The sequence below is a fragment of the Zosterops lateralis genome, assembly GCF_965231275.1.
Source record: "Zosterops lateralis genome assembly, chromosome: 37".
NCBI classification, from domain to species: domain Eukaryota; kingdom Metazoa; phylum Chordata; class Aves; order Passeriformes; family Zosteropidae; genus Zosterops; species Zosterops lateralis.
Window position 1 is genome coordinate 396,983 of NC_139797.1, and position 21,349 is coordinate 418,331.

Genomic DNA, 21,349 nt, shown 5'->3' on the forward strand with positions numbered 1-21,349 from the left:
CCAGGTGTCCCCAGGTGTGTCCCCAGGTGTCCCCAGGTGTGTCCAGGTGTGCCCAGGTGTCCCCAGGTGTCCCAGGTGTGTCCCCAGGTGTCCCCAGGTGTGTCCCCAGGTGTCCCCAGGTGTGTCCAGGTGTGCCCAGGTGTCCCCAGGTGTGCCCAGGTGTGTCCCAGGCTCTCACCTGTAACACCTGAGCTCTCTGGATCAGGTAGGGCAGGTCGAAGTTGTGGATGTTGTACCCAGTGATCACATCGGGGTCCACGATCCGAACAAACTCCGCCCACGACTGCGGAAAAAAATCCCAATTTTTTCCCCAAAAATCCCCATTTTTTGCAGCCCAAAAATCCCAATTTTTTTTGCCCCAAAATCCCAATTTTTTGCCCTAAAATCCCCCCTTTTTTGCCACCCAAGAATCCCCATTTATGGCTCCAAAATACCCAATTTTTTGACCCCAAAACCTCCATTATTTTGGGCTTTAAATCCCCTTTTTTTTGGTCCCAAAAATCCCCATTTTTTTTTTTCCCCAAAATCCTCTTTTTTTTTTTTGCCACCCAAAAATCCCCATTTATGGCCCTAAAATCCCTGGGTATTTTTACCCCAAAATCCCCAATTTTTTCGCCCAAAACCCCCAAAATTTCTTGCCTAAAAATCCCTATTTATGACCTTAAAATTACCAATTCTTTGCCCCAAAATCCCCACAGTTTTTTGGCTTTAAATCCCCATTTTCTGCCCCAAAATCTCCATTTTTTTTGCCTCAAAATTCCTGTTTTTTTTTCCTCAAATCCCCATTATTTTCCCCCATTTCCCCCCCATTTTTTTTCCCAAAATCCCCATTTTTCCCCCCAAATCTCACCTGCAGCAGCTCCTTTTCCGTCTGGAAGCTCCTGACGGTGGCTCCCCTCAAGGGGGCGCAGCTGAGCAGAGTAAAAACCACCCTGAGAAAAGGCTCCCGGCTGCCCTGGCGCAGCGCCACGGCCGCGATGGCGATCACCGGGTCCTGCTGCGGCTCCGGAAACACCCCTGGCGTCCCGAAAAATCGATTTAGGACCCCAAAAAACCCCCAAAACCGCCCCCAAAACCCCAAAAACGGCCCCAAAATGACCAAAAACGGCCTAAAAATGCCCAAAATTCCCATCCTGCAGCGACACCTGGTGGCCAAAAAGCGGAACTGCAGCTCAAAAGACGCCGCCCAAAACTGACCTAAAAAAGCTCCAAAATTGGGTCAAAAATTCCCAAATTTGAGTCAAAAATATCCAAAATTGAGCCAAAAGCATCAAAAATTTGGATCTGTGACCTTATAAAACCCTGTAAATGATCCTAAAAACTTTAAAATGCCCTAAATCCCCCAAAATCTTCCCCCAAATCCCCTCCCAGTCCATCCCAGTGCCCCGAAAGTGCCCCAAATGCCCCTGAAATGGCCCAAAATCACCAAAAATCCCCCGAAAAAAGTCCCAAATCCCCTCCCAGTCCCTCCCAGTTTATCCCAGTCTATCCCAGTCCATTCCAATCCCCTCCCAGTCCATCCCAGTGTCCCGAAACTGCCCCAAATGCCCCTGAAATGGCCCCGAATGCCCCAAAAACTGCCCGAAATCCCTCGAAAAAAGCACAAAAATCCCCCAAAAATTCCCAAAAAAACCCTCAAATGGGTCAAACCCCTCCCAGTCCCTCCCAGTCCATCCCAGTTCATCCCAGTCCATCCCAATCCCCTCCCAGTTTATCCCAGTTTATCCCAGTCCATCCCAGTTGCTCCCAGTGCCTCGAAGTCCCCCAAAAATGGTCCCAAATTCCCCCGGAATGGCCCCGAATGCCCCAAAAATCCCCCAAAAATTCCCCAAAAAAAGCCCCAAACCCCTCCCAGTTTGTCCCAGTCCCTCCCAGTATGTCCCAGTCTATTCCAGTCCATCTCAAACCCCTCCCAGTCCATCCCAGTCTATCCCAGTCTGTCCCAGTGCCTTCCCAGTTTATCCCAAGCCCTCCCAGTCTCTTCCAGTGCCCCAAATCCCCCCAAAACTGCCCCAAATCCCCTCCCAGTCCCTCCCAGTCTATCCCAGTTACCTCCCAGTCCCTCCCAGTGCTCCAAAACTGTCCCAAATCCTCCCGCAATGGCCCAGAACCCCCAAAAATCCTCCGAAAAAAGCCCCAAATCCCCCAAAATCCCCCAAAAATTCCCTGAAAAAAGCCCCAAAATGGCTCAAATTCCCTCCCAGTTCATCCCAGTCCCTCCCAGTTTATCCCAGTCTGTCCCAGTCCATCTCAATCCCCTCCCAGTCCCTCCCAGTTGCTCCCAATGCCTCGAACTCCCCCAAAATAGCCCCGAAATCCCCAAAAATTCCCTGAAAAAAACCCCAAAATGGCTCAAATCCACTCCCAGTCCCTCCCAGTTTATCCCAGTTTATCCCAGTTTACCCTTCCTGCCGGCGCACTTGATGTCAAAGCTGAGCACCCTGAGGGGGGGGCAGCCCCAGCCAGGCCCCAGTGCCCCAAATCCCCCAAAAACTGCCCCAAAAACTGCCCCAAATCCCTTCCCAGTCCATCCCAGTGCTCCCAGTTTATCCCAGTCCCTCCCAGTTGATCTCAAACCCCTCCCAGTTTATCCCAGTCTATTCCAGTCCATCCCAATCCCCTCCCAGTCCATCCCAGTTGCTCCCAGTGCCCCAAAACAGCCCCAAATCCCCCCCCCAAACTGCCCAAAATTCCCGAAAAACGCCCCAAATCCTCCCAAATCTCCCCCAAACCCCTCCCAGTTTATCCCAGTTTATCCCAGTTTATCCCAGTCCATCCCAGTCCCTCCCAGTGTCCTGAAACTGCCCCAAATCCTCCCGCAATGGCCCAAAATCCTCCAAAAATTTGCCGAAAAAGGCCCCAAATCCCCAAAAATCCTCCAAAAATTCCCCGTAAAAAGCCCCAAAAAGCCCCAAATCCCCTCCCAGTCCCTCCCAGTTTGTCCCAGTCCCTCCCAGTTTATTCCAGTTCATCCCAATCCCCTCCCAGTTTATCCCAGTCACCTCCCAGTCCATCCCAGTTGCTCCCAGTGCTCCAAAACTGTCCCGAATCCCCCAAAAACTGCCCGAAATTCCCCCCAAAAAAGCCCCAAATCCCCTCCCAGTCACTCCCAGTTTATCCCAGTCCCCTGAGTGCCCAAAAATGGCCCCAAAAGCCCCCAAAACTGCCCAAAATCTCCCAAAAAAAGGCCCAAATCCCTTAAAATCCCTCGAAAAAAAGCCGCAAATCCCCAAAAATCCCCCCCAAAAAGCCCAAAAATCCCAGGAAAAAAGCCTTAAAATGACCCCAAACCCCTCCCAGTTTATCCCAGTTTGTCCCAGTTTACCCTTTCTCCCGGCGCACTCGATGTCAAAGCTGAGCACCCTGAGGGGGGGCAGCCCCAGCCAGGCCCCCTCGGGGGGGTGACCCCGCAGGGACCCCCAGGGGACGTCGAGCTCCAGCTGGCACAGGGTGGCCCTGGGGGGGTTTGGGGAGAAATTCGGGGGGTTTGGGGGGAAATTTGGGGGATTTTGGGAAAAATTTGGGAAATTTGGGGGGTTTGAAGTGAAATTTGGGGGGTTTTGAGTGGAATTTTGGGGGAAATTTGGGGGGTTTGGGGGGAAATTTGAGGGGTTTTGGGAGGAATTTTGGGGGTTTTGAGAGGAATTTTGGGGGAAATTTGGGGGGTTTTGGGAGGAATTTGGGGGGTTTAGGGAATTTTCAGAATAATTTTGGGGATTTTGGGAGGAATTTGGGGGATTTGGGGAAAAATTTGGGGGGTTTGGGGTAAAGTTTGGAGGGTTTGGGGAATTTTCAGAAAAATTTTGGGGGAAGTTTGAGGGATTTTGAGAGTTTTCGGGAGGATTTGGGGGGTTTTGGGTGGAATTTTGGGTGGAACTTTCCGAATTTTGGGTGGAATTTGAAGGATTTTGGGTAGAATTTTGTGTGGAATCTGAAAGATTTTGAGTGGAATTTTCAGCGGAATTTTCTGAATTTTGGGTGGAATTTTGGGTGGAATCTGAAGGATTTGGGGTAAAATCTTGTGAATTTTGGGTGGAATTTTGGAAATTTTGGGTGAAATCTGAGAGATTTTGAGTGGAATTTTCCGAATTTTGTGAATTTTGGGTGGAATTTTGTGGATTTTGGGGGGAATTTTGGGAATTTTGGGGCTCCCCACGCCAGCGGAAGGTCCCCGGGGGCAGCTCCACCCAACAGCAGCCAACGAGTCCTGAGTCTGCCATAAACCTGAAAAAAAATAAAATTTTGGGGTTTTTGGGAGAAATTTTGGGGGATTTTGGGAAAATTTGGGGGATTTTGGGGGTTTGGGAAAATTTGGGGGTTTGGGGAAAAAATTTGGGGGTTTTGAGAGAAAATTTGGGGGTTTTAGGAGGAATTTGGGGGGAAAAATTCAAAATTTTGGGGGGTTCAGGAGGGATTTTGGGGAATTTGGGAAAAATTTGGGGGATTTGGGGAAAAAGTTTGGGGGTTTGGGGTGGAATTTGGGGAAATTTTGGGGATTTTGGGGCCAGATTTTGGGGGTTTTTTGGGTGGAATTTTGGGGAGTTTTGGGCTCACATTTTGGGGATTTTTTAGGTGGAATTTGGGGGTTTTTGGGATCAGATTTTGGGCTTTTTTTTGATGGAATTTGGAGGATTTTGGGGTCAGATTTTGGAGGTTTTGGGGTCAGATTTTGGGGTTTTTTTGGGTGGAATTTTGGGGGTTTTGGGGTAGAATTTTGGGGTCATATTTTGGTTTTTTTTAGGATGGAATTTTGGGGATTTTGGAGCCGAATTTTGGGGATTTTGGGGTCTGATTTTTGGAGTTTTGGGGGTTTTGGGGAAGAATTTTGGGGTCAGATTTTGGGGGTTTTCGGGTCAGATTTTGGAGGGATTTTGGGTGGAATTTTGGGGTGGAATTTGGGGGATTTGGGGATTTTTTGGGGTGGAAATTTGGGGTAGAATTTTGAAGTTTTGGGATCAGGTTTTGGGAGTTTTTGGGTGGAATTTTGGGATCAGATTTTCAGGTTTTTTTGGGTGGAATTTGGCAGATTTTTGGCTCAGATTTTGGGAGGTTTGGGGTCAAATTTTGGGAGGTTTGGGGCCAGAATTTGGGGTAGAATTTTGGAAGGATTTTAGGGTCAGGATTTGGGATTTTTGGGGTGAAATTTTGGGGGTTTGGGGCTTAAACCCCACCCAAAAAAATCCCGATTTTCACCATTTTAAGTCAGAATTTTTTGGGGATTTTTCCACTCCACCTCATCCATCCCACTCTATATTTTTTTTGGTGATAAATTATAATTTCTGGTGTGTTTTTACCTGATCTCGAAGTCGATATTGGCCTCGTAGGGCGGCGCCGGGTGCAGCCCCAGGTTTCCCCAGCGCAGGCCCCGCTCCAGGAGCCGCCGGGCCGGGGCCACCAGACGGGGCAGGGACACCACAACACGGACAAATGGGGAGGGAGTATTCCCCTGGAAACCAAAAATGCCTGAAAAGAAGGAAAAAATTGAGTTAGGAGAGAAATAAAGGTGAGGAAATGGGGTTTGAGGGAAAAAAACGGGGAAAAATTGTGATTTTCGGGGGAAAAACACAAAAAAATTTGAATTTTAGAGGAAAAAAAATGCAAAAAAAATCGGATTTTTGGTGAAAAATATCTGAATTTTGGGGGGAAAAAAAGAGGTGAAAAAATCTGAATTTTTTGGGGGAAAAAAGAGAAAAAAATCGGATTTTGGGGAAAAAAATGCGAATTTTCGGGGGAAAAAATCGGATTTTATGGGGAAAAATGTGAATTTTAGGGGAAAAAAAATCTGAATTTTCGGGGGAAAAAATCTGGATTTTAGGGGAAAAAAGTGAAAAAATTGGATTTTTCAGGGAAAAAAAGGGTAAAATAATGTGAATTTTCCGGGAAAAAAAATCTGAATTTTTTGGGGAAAAAAATTGAAAAAATAGGATTTTTTGGGGGAAAAAAGCAAAAAAATCTGAATTTTACCCTGAAAAAATGTGAATTTTAGGGGAAAAGAATCTGAATTTTGGGGGAAAAAAAGTGAACAAAATTGGATTTTTTGGGGGAAAAAATGGTGAAAAAATGTGAATTTTGGGGGACACAACAACACGGACAAATTGAGATGGATTATTCCCCTGGAAACCAAAAATACCTGAAAAAGGGGAAAAAAATTGAGTTAGGAGAGAAATAAATATGAAGTAATGTGGTTTCGGGGAAAAAAAACGGGAAAAAATCGGATTTTTGGGGGAAAAAATGTGAATTTTAGGGGAAAAAATTGGATTTTTGGGGGGGAAAAATCTGGATTTTACCCTGAAAAAACTGGATTTTTCGGAAAAAAAAAACCTCTGAATTTTACCCTGAAAAAATTGGATTTTTGGGGGGATAAAGTTGAATTTTGGGGGAAAAAAGCGAGAAATATCCAAATTTTGGGGGGGAAAAAGTGAAAAAAATCTGAATTTTGAGGGGAAAAAGGAGAAAAAATCTGAATTTTGGGGAAAAAAAGTGAACAAAATTTGGATTTTTCAAGGAAAAAAATGGTGAAAAAATCTGAATTTTGCGGGGAAAAAAAACACGAAAAAATACGATTTTTGGGGGGAAAAAAGGTGAAAAAAATCTGAATTTTGACCTTTTTGGACCCAAATTTGGACATTTTAGGTGCCAAATTTTCACTTTTTTGGGGTCAAATTTTCACATTTTTGAGGCCAAATTTTAAGGCCAAATTTTGACATTTCGCGACCAATTTTTGAAACCAAACTTTGACATTTTGGTGTCGAATTTTCACATTTCAAGGCCGAATTTTGCCATTTTTGGGCCGTTTTTGACGTGTTTTTTTTCCCCTAAATCCCCCAAAATCCTCCCAAATTTTATTTTTGTGATTCTCACTCTGTTTCTGGACCAGCTGCAGCCCCAGGACGTTTTTTGGGGGCGTCAATTTGGGGTTTCCCCCCCTCTGTTCCCTCCTCAGCGCCGCCTCCAGTTCCTGCTCCAGCTGCTCCAGGTGAGTCTCCTTCACACCTGGAAAAAAACACCCCAAAAACCACACAAAATTTATTAATTTTTACGTGAAAAATGACGGTTGTGCCCCTCAGTTACCTCCTCACTGCGGCAGGTGAGGGAGGGGAGGTGGGGAATGGTGGGGGGAAAGTGAGGGGAGAATGGAGGGGAGTGTGAGGGGAGAAAAGGGCGGGAAACGTGAGGGGAGAAAAGGGCGGGAAACGTGAGGGGGAAAAAGGGCGGGAAACGTGAGGGGAGAAAAGGGCGGGAAACGTGAGGGGGAAAAAGGGCGGGAAACGTGAGGGGGAAAAAGGGCGGGAAACGTGAGGGGGGAAAAGGGCGGGAAACGTGAGGGGAGAAAAGGGCGGGAAACGTGAGGGGAGAAAAAGGGCGGGAAATGTGAGGGGAGAAAAGGGCGGGAAACGTGAGGGGAGAAAAGGGCGGGAAACGTGAGGGGGAAAAGGGCGGGAAACGTGAGGGGGAAAAGGGCGGGAAATGTGAGGGGAGAAAATGGTGAGAAATGTGAGGGAAAAGAGTAGAAATGTGAGGGGAAAATGGTGGGGAATGTGAGGAAAAAAAGGAGGGAAAGGTGAGGGGGAAATGGAGGGGAATGGGAGGGGAAAAGGGCGGGAATGTGAGTGGAAAAAGGAAGGGAAATGTGAGGGGAAAAGAGTGGAAAATGTGAGGGGAAAATGGCGGGAAACGTGAGGGGAAAATAGCAGCGAATACAAGAGGAGAAAATGGTGAGAAATGTGAGGGAAAAAGAGTAGAAATGTGAGGGAAAAAGAGTAGAAATGTGAGGGGAAAATGGTGGGGAATGTGAGGGAAAAAGAGTAGAAATGTGAGGGGAAAAGGGAGGGAAATGTGAGGGGGAAATGGTGGGAATGTGAGGGGAGAAAAAGGGCGGGAAACGTGAGGGGAAAAAATGGAGGGAAAGGTGAGGGAATTTTCCAGAAATTTGGGTTTTTTTGGATAAAGAATTTTGGGGTGAATTCAGCAGTTTTTGGGCTTAATTTGAGGCAATTTTGGAGCGACTTTTGAGGGATTTTGGGGCAAAATGTTTCAATTTTTGAGCCATTTTGGCCCCGATTTTGGTGAAATTTTGGATTCTTTTTGGATTTTGATGGGGATTTTTTGGGGGAATTTTGTTAATTTTGTGTTCATGAAATTTGGGGTGAATTTGGGGCGATTTTGGGCCCGAATTTTGCGATTTTGGAGCCGTTTTGAGCCCGATTTTTATGAAATTTTTAGATTTTGATGGGGATTTTTTGGGAATTTCGCAGAAATTTTGACATTTTTTGGTTCATTGATTTTGGGGAGTTTTGGGGTGATTTTGGAACAATTTTCGGACAGAATTTTGCGATTTTTGGGCCGTTTTGAGCCATTTTGGGCCCGATTTTTGGATTTTTTTCAGGTATTTTTTCCAGAATTTTAGTGTTATCAGGGTCAAGGATTGTCGGGTGAATTTGGGGGATTTTGAGGCAATTTTGGGGCGAAATTTTTGGATTCTGGAGCCGCTTTAGGTCAATTTTTGGCCGTTTTTTGAGCCGTTTTGAGCCCGATTTCGGATTTTTATGGCAATTTTTGTAGGAATTTCACAGAAATTTGGGAATTTCGAGCTCAGGGATTTGGAGTGAATTTTTAGCAATTTTAGGGCAGAATTTGGCAAATTTTGAGCCGTTTTGGGCCATTCTGGGCCCGATTTTTATGGTGATTTTTGGATTTTTTTGGGGGATTTTTTGGGGATTTTTTCTGGAATATTTATAATTTTGTACTGAGGGTTTTTGGGGTGAATTTTAGGATTTTTCGGCCACTCACCTGGCGGTGCCAGCACGTAGAAATAGGGGCTGAAGCCGTGCAGGTGCAGACACACACTGAGCCCCTCCCCCGTCACCCCGAACATCCGCAGGATGGGGGAGGGGTGGGGCCACCCCGGGAATCCTGGAGGGGGAATTCCTGGAAAAAAATAAAAATTTGGGGGATTTTAGGGGTTTTGGGGGGTTTTAGGGAGGGTTGGGGGGTTTCCGAGGGGATTTGGGGAGATTTTGGGGGAAAAATTTGGTACCTGAGGGAAAAATTTTGGGAATTTGGGGGAGAAATTTGGGGAAAGATTTGGAATTTTGGGGGGGAATTTGGGAAAAATTGGGACTTTTGGGGAAAAATTGGGATTTTTGGGGGGATTTGGGGAAAATTGGAGATGTTGGGAGAGTTGGGGGGTCTTTGAGGGGATTTGGGGGAATTTTGAGGGGATTTGGCAGGAAAAATTGGGAATTTGGGGGGAAAATTGGGAATTTTGGGGGGAATTCGGGGGGGAATTTGGGGGAAAATTGGGAATTTTGGGGGAAATTTTGGAAATTTGGGGGTTTTTGGGGGAGAAATTGGGAATTTTGGAAGGAATTTGGGGAAAATTGGGAATTTTGAGGGTAAAATTAGGAAATTTGGGAGGAATTTGGGGAAAATTAGGGAGAAAATTGGGAATTTTGGGGGTATTTGGTTAAAAATTGGGAATTTTGGGGGAAATCTGGGAGGATTTCGGGGACAAAATTTGTAATTTTTGGGGACTTTTCGGGGAATTTTTTGGGAATATTTTTTTTATTTTTGGGGGGATTTTTGGGGCTGTTTGGGGATATTCTCAGGGCTATTTTTGGGGTGAATTTGGGGTGTTTTGGGGACCAAATTTGTCATTTTTGGGGATTTTGGGGGGGGATTTTTGGGGGATTTTTTGGGGGATTTTTGGGAATTTTTCTGGATTTTTGGGGATTTTTTTTTAATTTCTTGGGGGATTTTTGGGGCTGTTTGGGGATTTTCTCAGGGCCATTTTTGGGGTGAGTTTGGGGTGTTTTGGGGCCCCTCACCCACGTAGTGATCCAGGTCCAGCTGCAGGAAGGTCACACTCTGGGGGGGCTCTGGGGGAGGGGCCGGGCGGCGCCACTTTTGGGGAATTTCCCCCACAAATAGAGACCCTGAAAGGGAAAAAAACACAAAAAATGAAATTAAAATACACAAAATTGGGTAAAAATAAATAAAACAAGTCAAAAAGAGGTAAAAAACAGACAAAAGTTGGTTTAAAATATGTCCTTGTAGGGGAAAAAGGCACAAAAATACTCAAAAATCCTCAAAAAAATCAAAAAACTTCCCCTTTAAAATTTAAAAAGAAAAATTAAAAAAAAAATCCACAAAAAACCCAAGCCCCCCCCAAAAAATAAAAAAAACCCCAAAAAATCCCAATTTTAAAAAAAAATCTACAAAAAAATCCCTCAAAAAACCTCAAAAAAATCCTAAAAAAAATCCTAAAAAAAAAATCCCCCCAAAATTTTTAAAAATCCTCAAAAAAATTCCCCCAAAAAAGCCTTAAAAATTCCTCCAAAAATTTTTTAAAAATCTTGCAAAAAACCCAAAAAATTTCCCGAAAAATTTCAAAAAAATTCCAAAAAATTCCCAAAAAAATTTCAAAAAAATTCCAAAAAATTCCCAAAAAAATTTCAAAAAAATCCCCAAAAAATCCTAAAAAAATCTCCCAAAAATCCTCCAAAAATCCTCCAAAAAATTCTAAAAAAAAAAAAAATCAAAAAAATCCGAAAAAAAAAGAAAAAAAAAAAAACACCAAAAAATTCCCAAAAAATCCCTAAAAATTTTCAAAAAATCCCTAAAAAAATCCCTAAAAATCCCTAAAACATCCCTCAAAAAAATCCTAAAAAAATCTCAAAAAAAATTATAAAAAAACCTTTAAAAAAATCCTAAAAAAATAAATAAAAAAAACTTAAAAAAATCCAAAAAAATTCTAAAAAATCCCCAAAATTCCCTTTTACCTGTGGGCTGTTTCTGTGGCTCCCCCGTTATTTCCTCCCCCATTTCCATCTCCTCCTCCTCATCCTCCAGTTCCCCCAGTTGGGCCAATTCCTGCTCGAACTGGGAGGGTCCTTTGGGACCCCCCCGGAATTTTTTGGCTCCTCCAGGGGGTCCCCCGGGGCCTCCAGGGCGTTTTGGGCCTTCCATGGTGCTGAAAAAAAGAAAAAAAATTGATTTTTTAAAATATTTTAATGGTCAGAAGTTTATGTTTAGTTTATATATTTAATATTTAAATATATATTATAATACATACAATATAAGTATTATATATATATAATTAAGAATAATTATAATATTATAATTATAATATATTTATATAATATAAAATATATTTATATTACTATTAAAATATACATTATAATTATAAGTATATATAATATATAACCATATAATACAATATATGTTATGTAATAAATACACACTTTTATATATAAATATGTATCATATATTATAACAAATACTGTAATATAATATTTAAATATATATTATAATACATAATAGTTAAATATATATTAAACATAACTATAAAAATAATATATATAAATATATAATAAATATAGAATAATTATAGATACATAAATACATAAATAAATAAATATTCTATATATAATAATTAAATATATATTATTATATAATAATAATTAAACAATATTAATTATTATTACATAATATATATTTAAATACTTATACATTCAGATTTATAAATTTGCGTCAAAATCGTGAATTTTTCCTGTTAAAATTTAGTGATTTTGCAACAAATTTTGCCTAAAACCGCTCAAAATTCCGTTAAAATTGTCTCAAATTTTAGTCAAAAATCTCTTTATGAAATTTGTCTGTAAAAATCCTGAAATTTCTCCCCGAAAATTCTTTGATTTTCACTTAATATTTCTCAAAATGTCAAATTTCACAAATTTTCACCTCAAAATTCTGCAATTTTCCACCAAATAATCTCGAAATTCCTAAAATTTCCCTCAAAATCCTCCAATTTTCCCCTCAAAATCTCAAATTTTTCTCTCAAAATCTCAAATTTTCCTCTCAAAATCCCAAATATCCTAAATTTTCTCCTCAAATTTCTCCAATTTCTCACCAAAATCCCTCAAATAATTCTCAAAATCCCAATTTTTTTCCCTCAAAATTCTCAAATTTCCCCCCAAATTCCCCTAAAATCCCTCAAATCTTCCTCAAAATTCTCCATTTTCCCCCCAAAATCCACCTAAAAATCCCAAAATTCTCCTCAAAACCTCCTAAAATTCCCAAATTTCCCTCTCAATCCACCAAAAAAACCCCAAAATTTACAAATTTTACCCCCAAAATCTCCTCAATGACCCCAAAATCCCTTCAGGGATCCCAAAACCACCTAAAAAAAACCCCAAAATCGCCTCAAAAAAACCCCAAAATCTCCTCAGAAACCCCAAAATCTCCTCAGAAACCAAAAAATCTCCTCAGAAACCAAAAAATCTCCCCAGAAACCCCAAAATCTCCTCAGAAACGTCAAAATCTCCTCAGAGAACCCAAAAAACACCTAAAAAAACCCCAAAATCCCTTCCGAGACCTCAAAATCCTCTCAAAACCCTCAAAACTCCCTTTGCGATCCCAAAATCCCCTCAGAGACCCCAAAATCTCCTCAAAAACCTCAAAACCTCCTCAGAGACCCCAAAATCGCCTCAGAAACACAAAAATCTCCTCAGAAACCCCAAAATCCCCTCAGGGACGCCAAAATTTTCTCAGAAACCCCCAAAATCTTCTCAAAAACCTCAAAAATCCCCTCAGGGACCCCAAAACATCCTTAAAAACCCCGGAATCTCCTCAGTAACCCCAAAATCGCCTCAGAGAACGCAAATCCCCTCAGATTCCCCCCCTTCCCCTCACGGTTCCCGCGCCGCCTCCTTTTCCCTCATTTTCCCCTAAAATCTCCTCAAAAACTCCGCGGAAATCCCTCGAAACATCATTAAACTTCCCGAAAAATTTATAAAACCCCAAGATTCCCACAAAAAAACCTAAAAATTCCCTAAATTTTCCTTCAGGAAACTCCCGGCCGCCCTCACCTCGCTGAGGATCTCCCGCCAACAGCGAGCCCGCCCCGGAGGTGCCCTCTGATTGGTCGGTTTGCATTGACGTCACTCGCTGTTTCCGGTTTGCGGGCGCCGCCATATTCCGTACACTCAATGGTCTTTAATAGGCGCCGCCATTTTCCGTACGTTCAATCCGCCCTATAGGCGCCGCCATATTGGGAAGGCAAACCGGAAGTGTCAGCGTTGAGAAGGAATTGTAGTTTCATGGGCGCCGCCATTTTGAGTTCACCGGAAGTGCCCCAAAGGGGCGCGGCCATGTTGAGAAGGAAACCGGAAGTTTCCTTGTCCGCCGCCATCTTGGGAGTAGTTTTTACCTCCCCCTTTTAAAATTTGGGATAAAATTCCCAAAAATTCCCAAATTTCCCGCAAAAAAAACACTTAAAAGAGAGTTTTTTAAATTTAATTTTTAATTTTTATTATGAGGATTTTCTTCCTCTTCAAATTTCAGGGGGCATCACCTGAAAAGGCAATAAAAATGGGTTTAGTTTTACATAAAAAATGGTTTAAAATTTTTAAAAATTTGATTTTTTGGGGCCCCCTCAGACCCTCCCCGATGGGGAAGGGGCACAGGAATCCTTCAGGGGGGGTCAGAGCCCAGTGCTGCCATCACGGGGGGCCCCAAATCCCAAAAAATTCCCAAAATTCCCCAAAATTTTGCCCCAAAAATCCCCAGATTACAAAAAATTCCCCCAAATTTTCAAAAAATTCCCCCAAAATTCCCCAAAAAAAGTCCCTGAATTGACCCAAAATCACCTTTGGGGATGGGTTTATTCTCAGGGTTTCAGGATAAAAATTTTAATTTTTTAATCCTTCAAATCTTCACAAAATCCTGGAAAATTTTGCTAAAAACTCCTAAGAAACTTTAAAATTGTCCTAAAATTCCCCAAATTCACCCAAAGCTTTCCAAATCCTACTAAAATCTTTAAAAATCACTCCAAAATTTTAAAAAATTATATTTAAACCCCCCCAAAAATTCCTGTTTTTAACCCTTTCAACCCTAAAACTGCCTTTGAAAATTCCAAAAAATTCCCAAATTTTTCCTAAAACTTCCCCAAATCCTCTTAAAACTCCTCAAATCCCATAAAATAAAAAAAATCCCAAATGTCTTTAAAAATCTTTTTTAAATGCTTTAAAAATTCTCATTTTTAACCCTCAAAAATCCCATTTTTAACCCCAAAATTTCCAAAAATCCCCCAAAAAATCCCCCTAAAAAATCCCAAAAAACCCCAAATCCTTATAAAACTTCCCAAATATCCAAAAAAACAAAATAATTTCCCAAATTCCTTTAACAATCTCCTTTTAAACCCCAAAAATCCATAATTTTAACCCTTTAAACCCTGAAAAAAAATTTCATATTTTAACCCCTTCCACCCCAAAACTCCCCATTTTTAACCCCAAATTTTTTTCCCAAACCACCCCAAAACTCACTTTTTTTTTTTTAAATCCTCCAAATTTTAGATTTTTATTCTTTAATCCTCCTCCTCATCCTCCCCTCCCCCGGCTCCTCCTTGGGGACAAAAATTCCCCATTTTTAACCCTTTAAACCCCAAAAATCCCATTTTTAATCCAAAAATTTCCAAAAATCCCCAAAAAAACCCCAAAAAATCCCAAATTTTCCTAAAACTTCCTAATTTTTCTAAAATCCTCTAAATCTTTTTAAATTCCCCAAAAATCCTCTTTTACCACAAAAAAAAATTCATTTTTTCACCTTCAAAACCCCAAAAATTCCCATTTTTTAACCCTTTAAACACCAAAAAATTCCACCGATTTGCCCCCAAATTTTTTTCCCAAACTCACCATTTTTTTTTAAAAATCCCCCAATTTTCGATTTTTATTCTTTAATCCTCCTCCTCATCCTCCCCTCCCCTGGCTCCTCCTTGGGGACAAAAATTCCCCATTTTTAACCCTTTAATCCCCAAAATTCCCCCAAAATCTTAAAAAATTCCCAAATTTCTCCTAAAACTTCCTCAAATTCTCTTAAAACTCCATAAATCCCATAAAATAAAATAAAAAAATCCCAAATTCCCTTAAAAATCTTTTTTAAATGCTTTAAAAATTCTTATTTTTAACCCTTTAACCCCCAAAAGTCCCATTTTTAACTCATAATTCCCCAAAATCCCCAAAAAAAACCCAAAAAATCCCAAAAAACCCCAAATCCTCATAAAACTTCCCAAATCCCCAAAAATCCAAAATAATTTCCCGAATTCCTTTAAAAAATCTCCTTTTAATGCCCCAAAAAATTCCCATTTTTAACCCTTTCAACCCCAAAACTCCCCATTTTTAACCCCAAATTTTTTTCCCAAACCACCCAAAACTCACAATATTTTTTTAAATCCTCCAAATTTGTAGTTTTTTCTTTAATCCTCCTCCTCATCCTCCCCTCCCCCGGCTCCTCCTTGGCCCTTTTTGGCGTTTTTCCTCTTGACCCTCCCGGGGCGGCCGCCGCCGTACGGGGAACGCAGGGAGAAGTCGATGTGTTTTTGGGAGTCCAGGCGGACGATGAACGACGGGATGTTCACGACCTGCTTCCTCACACTAAAATTTTGACATTTTCCAAAAAAAACCCGAAGAAAAAAGGTTAAAATTTGACCGTTTTACAGCAAAATTTGGAATTTTTTTTGGCAAAAATCGCGATTTTCGGCACTAAAATCGTCATTTTTTTGCATTAAAATTGTGGTTTTTTAAGAAGGATTTGAGATGAAAAATAACATTTAAGAGAGAAAATTGTGTAGGAAAAAGAATCCCCAAAACTCGGAAAATTTTTGCAAAATTTTGGAGTGAAAATTGCAAAATTTGGCTTTTTCGGCGCTAAAATCGCCATTTTTGGAACAAAAATTGCAATTTTGAGCACTAAAATCGTATTTTTTTTGAGGAGCTTTTCAGTTTAGAAGTGAGGTTTATGAGTGGAAAAGGTCTTGGAAAGAAAAATCCAAAAATTCAGGAAGTTTTCCCAAAATTTGGGGTTTTTACGGCAAAAAAATTGGAATTTTTTGGCGAAAATCGCCATTTTCAGCACAAAAATCACCATTTTTGGAACTAAAATTGCAGGTTTTGGGGGAGGTTTGAGGATGAAAAATAAGATTTAGGAGTGGAAAATATCTGGGAAAGATAATTCCAAAAATTCAGGAAGTTTTCCCAAAATTTTGGAGTTAAAATCCCAAAATTTGAGATTTTACAGCGTAAAAATGGTGGGTTTTGAGAAGAAAAGGGATTTTTGGGAGTCCAGGCGGACGATGAACGACGGGATGTTCACAACCTGCTTCCTCACACTGGAAATTTTTAAAATTTAAAAAAAAACCCGGAGAAAAAAGGTTAAAATTTGACCGTTTTATGGCATAAAAATCAATTTTTTTGGTAAAAATCGCGATTTACGGCACAAAAATCACAACTTTGGGCACTAAAATCGTGGCTTTCTGAAGGTTTTTTGAGCTGAAAAATGAAATTTAAAAGGGGAAAATGGCTCAGTAGGAAATTTACCAAAATTCAGGAAGTTTTTCCAAAATTTGTGGTTTTTTACAGCAAAAAAATTGCGATTTTTAGACAAAAATCGCAATTTTCGGGGTTAAAATCGCAATTTCGGGCACCAAAATCACCATTTTCTGAGAAGATTTTGAGTTTAAAAATGAGATTTAAGAGTTGAAAAGATCTTGGAAAGAAAATTTTAAAAATTCAGGAAGTTTTCCCAAAAATTTGGGTTTTTATGGCAAAAAATTTGGAATTTTTTGTCAAAAGTCGCCTTTTTCGGAACAAAAATCGCAACTTTGGGCTCTAAAATCGTGGTTTTCTGAAGGGTTTTTGAGTTTAAAAATGAGATTTAAGAGTGGAAAAGGTCTTGGAAAGATAATTCCAAAAATTCAGGAAGTTTTCCCAAAATTTGGGGTTTTTACAGCAAAAAAATTGGAATTTTTTGGCAAAAGTCGCGAATTTCGGGGCTAAAATTGGAATTTTTGGTGTTAAAATCATGGTTTTCTGGGGAGATTTTGAGATGAAAAATGAGAATTAAGAGTGGAAAATATCTGGGAAAGAAAATCCCAAAAATTCAGGAAGTTTTACCAAAATTTAGTAGTAAAAATTCAGAAATTTGGTGTTTTCTGCACTAAAATCGCCATTTTTGGCACTAAAATCGTAATTTTTGGGTGATTTTGGGACAACTTTGCAGATGAAAAATTAAATTAAGAGAGGGAAAATTTTTGGGAAAAGAGCTTTGTGTGTCACTGGGAAATTTGGCAGGAAAATTGATAAAAAATTCGGGAAAAATCAAAAAAAAAATTGGGATTTAACCCCAAAATTTCACAATTAAGAACCCCCCAAACAATCAAAAAATGTTTAAAACTTTGGGAATTTGGGGTTTTTTTCTTGAGGACAAAACCTTTAAAAATTTGACTTACGAATTTTAAAGATCACCACGAAAATTGATGGGAAAAACAGTAAAAAATTCAAGAAAAATCCCAAAATTTTGGGATTTAACCTCAAAATTTCAGGATCCAGAACCCCAAAACCTTAAAAAAAATCCAGAACTCTTGAAAATTTGGGTGGTTTTGGGGGGCAAAACCCTAAAAAATTTGACTTTTTAGCTCTTAAGTTCAAATTATTTCAGGAAATTTAAATCTTTTCAGGAAAATGAGAAAAAATTCCGGAAAAATCCCAAAAATTTGGGATTTAACCCCAAAATTTCCTAATTCTGACCCCAAAACCATCCCAAAAACCTGGAAAATTTGAGGTTTTTTTGGAGGACAAAACCCCAAAAAATTGATTTTTAAACTTTGAATTTTCGGTGCAAAATTTTGTGGGAAAATGACAAAAAATTCGGGAAAAATCCCAAAATTTTGGGATTAAACTCCAAAATTTTAAATTCTGACCCCAAAACCATCCCAAAAACCTGGAAATTTTGAGGGTTTTTGGGAACCAAACCTTTAAAAATTTCGATTGTTAAACTTTTAATGTTGAATCAAAAATCGGCCAAAAAAAAATCAACAAAAATTCAGGAAAAATCCCAAAATTTTTGGATTTAACCCCAAAATTTCTTGATACAAACCCCCAAGTCATCCCAAAAATTTAAAATTTAATTTATTTTCAATTTTTACCTGCTTTTTTTCCCATCCTGGCTCTCCCTTCGCAAGGTGTACGGCGGGGCCGCAGTGACACTTGCCGACCTCAATTTTATTTTGATTATTTTTTTCCCAAAAATCTTTATTTTTTCACCCAAAATTTGGGATTTTTTTCCTCTTTAACCCACCGGATGTGGCGCTGCCGGATCAGAACTCGGGCGTGGTGGATGGATTTGGCCAATCCCAGTTTGAAAACCTGAGTTTGGAGTCTCCTCTCCAGGAAATCTTCGATTTTTAAACCCAAAATGTAATCGAGTTTCATTTTTCCTTCGTCCAAAACCCCGATCCGGACCAGGCGGCGAAGGAGGGCGTTGCCTGAAAAGGATTTGAAAAGTTTTTGGGGGAAATTTAGGGGGTTTTGGGGAAATTTGGGGGGTTTTGGGGTGAAGGGGAGAAGGAAAAATAAAAAAAAAAATGGGGAAAAAATGGGGAAAAAAAAATTGGGGAAAAAATTAAAAAAATGGGGAAAAAAGGGGGAAAAAATGGGGAAAAAATAAAAAAATGGGAGAAAAATGGGGAAGAAATAAAATGGGGAAAAATTAAAAAATAGAGGAAAAATGGGGAAAAAATGGGAAAAAATAAAAAAGGGGAAAATGGGGAAAAAAATGGGGAAAAAATGGGGAAAAAATAAAAAAAATGGAAAAAAAAATGGGGAAAAATAAAAAAAATGAAAAAAAATGGAGGAAAAAAAAGGGAAAAAAATTTTAAAAATTGGGGAAAAAATGGGGAAAAATAAAAGAAATGGGGAAAAAATGGGAAAAAATAAAAAAGGGGGAAAATAAGGAAAAAATGGGGAAAAAAGGGGAAAAAAAGGGAAAAAATAAAAATGGGGAAAAAATAAAAAAAATGGGGAAAAAAATGGGGAAAAAATAAAAAAGGGGAAAAATGGGGAAAAAATGGGGGAAAAAGTAAAAAAAAGGGGGAAAAATGGGAGGAAAAGAGGGAAAAATAAAAAAATGGGGAAAATGGGAAAAAAATAGAGAAAAAATGAGGAAAAAAATTTTAAAATGGGAGAAAATGGGAAGAAAATTAAGAAATAAGAGGGAAAATAAAGGGGAATAAAAAAGGGGATTAAAAAGGAAAAAATGAGGAAATTTTAGGGGGGTTTTGGGAAAATTTGGGGGGTTTTGGGGTGAAGGGGAAAGGAGAAAATTTTAAAAAATGGTGAAAAAATGAAAAAAAAAAAAGGAGAAAAAATGGAGGGAAAAAGAGGAAAAAGAGAAGAAAAAAAAGGGAAAAAAAAGGAAATAGAAGACAAAAAAATCCAGGGAAAAAAGGGAATGGAAAAAGAAAAAAATAAATTTAAAAAAGAAAATAAAAATTAAAAAAAAAAATTTAAAAAAAATCCAAAAAAAATTTTAAAAAATGTAAAAAAAATCAGAAAAAAAATCAGAAAAAAAAATCAGAAAAATTCAGGGAAAATCAGGAAAAATTATGGGATGTCAAGGAAGGAAATTTGGGTTAAAAAATTAGAATTTTTGGTGCCAAACTGACCCTCAAAGAGGCGTTTTGGGTCCTTCTCATCGAGCGTGAGCAGCTCCCGCGCCGCTTTCCTGATCTTGGCCAGAGTGAACTTCACCCTCCAAACCTCCCTCTTGTTCCTCAGCCCATATTCACCTAAAAATAATAAAAAAATACATTTTACAACATTTTAAAAGCTTTTTTTTCAACAAAGATTTGATTTTTTACAAAAAAAAAATTGAATTTTTGCAAAAAAAATTTTATTTTTTGAAAAAAAATTCAATTTTTCTGAGGGAAGAATTAAAATTTTCCCTCATAAAATTCAGATTTTTTTTTGCCTCAGAAAAATCACTTTTTTGCCTCAGAAAAATCAAATTTTTTGCCTCAGAAAAATCTAATTTTTCCTTCAGAAAATTTAAACTTTTTCGCCTCAGAAAAGTCAAATTTTTTCCCATAGAAAAGTCAATTTTTTTCCCTCAGAAAAACCAAATTTTTCCCTCAGAAAATTCAATATTTTTCCCTTAAAAAGATCAGATTTTTTACCTCAGAAAAATCAAATTTTTTCCCTCTGAAAAACCAGATTTTTTTCCTCAGAAAAGTCAAATTTTTCCCTCAGAAAAATCAGATTTTTCTCTCGGAAAATTCAATATTTTTCCTTCAGAAAAATCAGATTTTTGCCTCAGAAAAATCAAATTTTCCCTGTTAAAATTTTGTGGTTTTTCTACCTGAAATTTAATTTTTTTTTCCCTTTAAAATGTGAATGTTCCTTATTTTCACCGTCAAAATCTATTTTTTCCCACCCAAACCCTCCAAAAATCCAACTTATTCCCCCCAAACCCCTTTAAAACCCATTTTACCCCCAAATCCCTTTTTTACCCCCAAACAAAACTATTTCTCCCTCACAAATATCAAAAAAATTGAATTTTTACCGATGAGTTTTAACTCCTGGTCGAGCCGGGATTTCTCGAAGGGTCTCCGGGGAGTCACGTAAGTTTTACGACAAACCCAACTCCTCGCCACGGGCATCGCGACTAAAAAAAAACACAAATCGCGATATTTTACAAGCTTTAAAAACTCCCAAAAAATATTTAAAAATTTTAAAATAATTTTAAAGCGGCCTAAGCACATGGCGCGCTCTGCGCATGCGCGTTTTGCCCGCCCGCCAGGGGGCGCCATTCCCGCCATTTCCTCCCCCTCAGAACCTTTTAAAGGCCTCAAACGCCTCTTTGAGCTTTTAATTCCGCTTTAAAGCCACCTCGCCTCTCCCGGTAAATCCCGATAAAGCACCGAGGAAGATCGAGCAGCGGCAGAAAGGAATTGTGGAGGAATTTTTAATTAGCGGGAGCGAGCGCGGCCTCACCTCAGTTCCGCCGCTTTCGCGGGCACGGAAAGGGAAACGCGGCCTCCAGCACCGCTTTATATACCCCGCTGGGTGAAGCCACGCCTACTTTTTACCTATTAACCAATCAGAGCGCGCAGAGAGGGCGGTGTCGACCAATAGGAGGGCGGGGCGAGAGGATCATAGAGATGAGGCGAAGGCGCCGCCATGTTTGCCTGAGGGAGGGGAGGAGCGCCGTGTCCTCCAAGGGGGAGATTTTGGAAAGATTTCGTAGAATTTGAGGTGATTTTCTCCGATATTTAAAGGTTTTTACTTCTTTTTTTTTTTTACTAAAGTCTGTCCAGTGTTATCCTCAGATATATCGGGGGTGGAGGTGGTTATATATCCGATATATATCCTATAATCCTCCAAAATTCCCGTTAGAAATTCCCTTTAAAACCCCCCTCAAATTAAAAAAAAAAACCAAAAAAAACCCACCAAAAAACACCAACACAACCTCCCAAAAATTCCTAAAAAAATTCCTTTCAAACCCTCCCAAAAAAAATTCC

At 39.6% G+C, this 21,349-nt stretch overlaps 2 protein-coding genes across 3 annotated transcripts in view; both read right to left on the reverse strand.

Moving 5' to 3' along the window:
- POLD1 (DNA polymerase delta 1, catalytic subunit) overlaps positions 1-12,890 on the reverse strand; it is a 40,393-nt gene extending 27,503 nt beyond the window's left edge. The window contains exons 1-10 of the mRNA XM_083882117.1: positions 12,867-12,890; positions 10,782-10,972; positions 9,828-9,935; positions 8,791-8,928; positions 6,862-6,993; positions 5,295-5,463; positions 4,143-4,224; positions 3,326-3,470; positions 851-1,017; positions 179-283 (exon numbers count right to left, since the gene is read on the reverse strand). Of these exons, the coding sequence (XP_083738243.1) occupies positions 179-283; positions 851-1,017; positions 3,326-3,470; positions 4,143-4,224; positions 5,295-5,463; positions 6,862-6,993; positions 8,791-8,928; positions 9,828-9,935; positions 10,782-10,968 (1,233 nt within the window). The 5' untranslated portion in view covers positions 10,969-10,972; positions 12,867-12,890. The remainder of the gene's footprint in view (positions 1-178; positions 284-850; positions 1,018-3,325; positions 3,471-4,142; positions 4,225-5,294; positions 5,464-6,861; positions 6,994-8,790; positions 8,929-9,827; positions 9,936-10,781; positions 10,973-12,866) is intronic.
- A 2,309-nt stretch (positions 12,891-15,199) lies between these two features.
- RPS9 (ribosomal protein S9) lies at positions 15,200-20,897 on the reverse strand. Of its 2 annotated transcripts, none has more exons than XM_083882059.1 (5): positions 20,823-20,897; positions 20,392-20,493; positions 19,496-19,618; positions 18,130-18,316; positions 15,200-15,428 (listed from the first exon to the last, which is right to left on the reverse strand). In XM_083882059.1, the coding sequence occupies exons 2-5, from the start codon at positions 20,486-20,488 to the stop codon at positions 15,251-15,253; spliced, it is 585 nt and encodes a 194-aa protein (XP_083738185.1). In that variant the 5' UTR covers positions 20,489-20,493; positions 20,823-20,897; the 3' UTR covers positions 15,200-15,250. The 2 variants fall into 2 exon arrangements, with proteins under 2 accessions (XP_083738185.1, XP_083738186.1); XM_083882060.1 differs by lacking the exon at positions 15,200-15,428 and adding an exon at positions 16,051-16,162 and having other exon boundaries at positions 20,823-20,896.
- Positions 20,898-21,349: the final 452 nt, after the last annotated feature.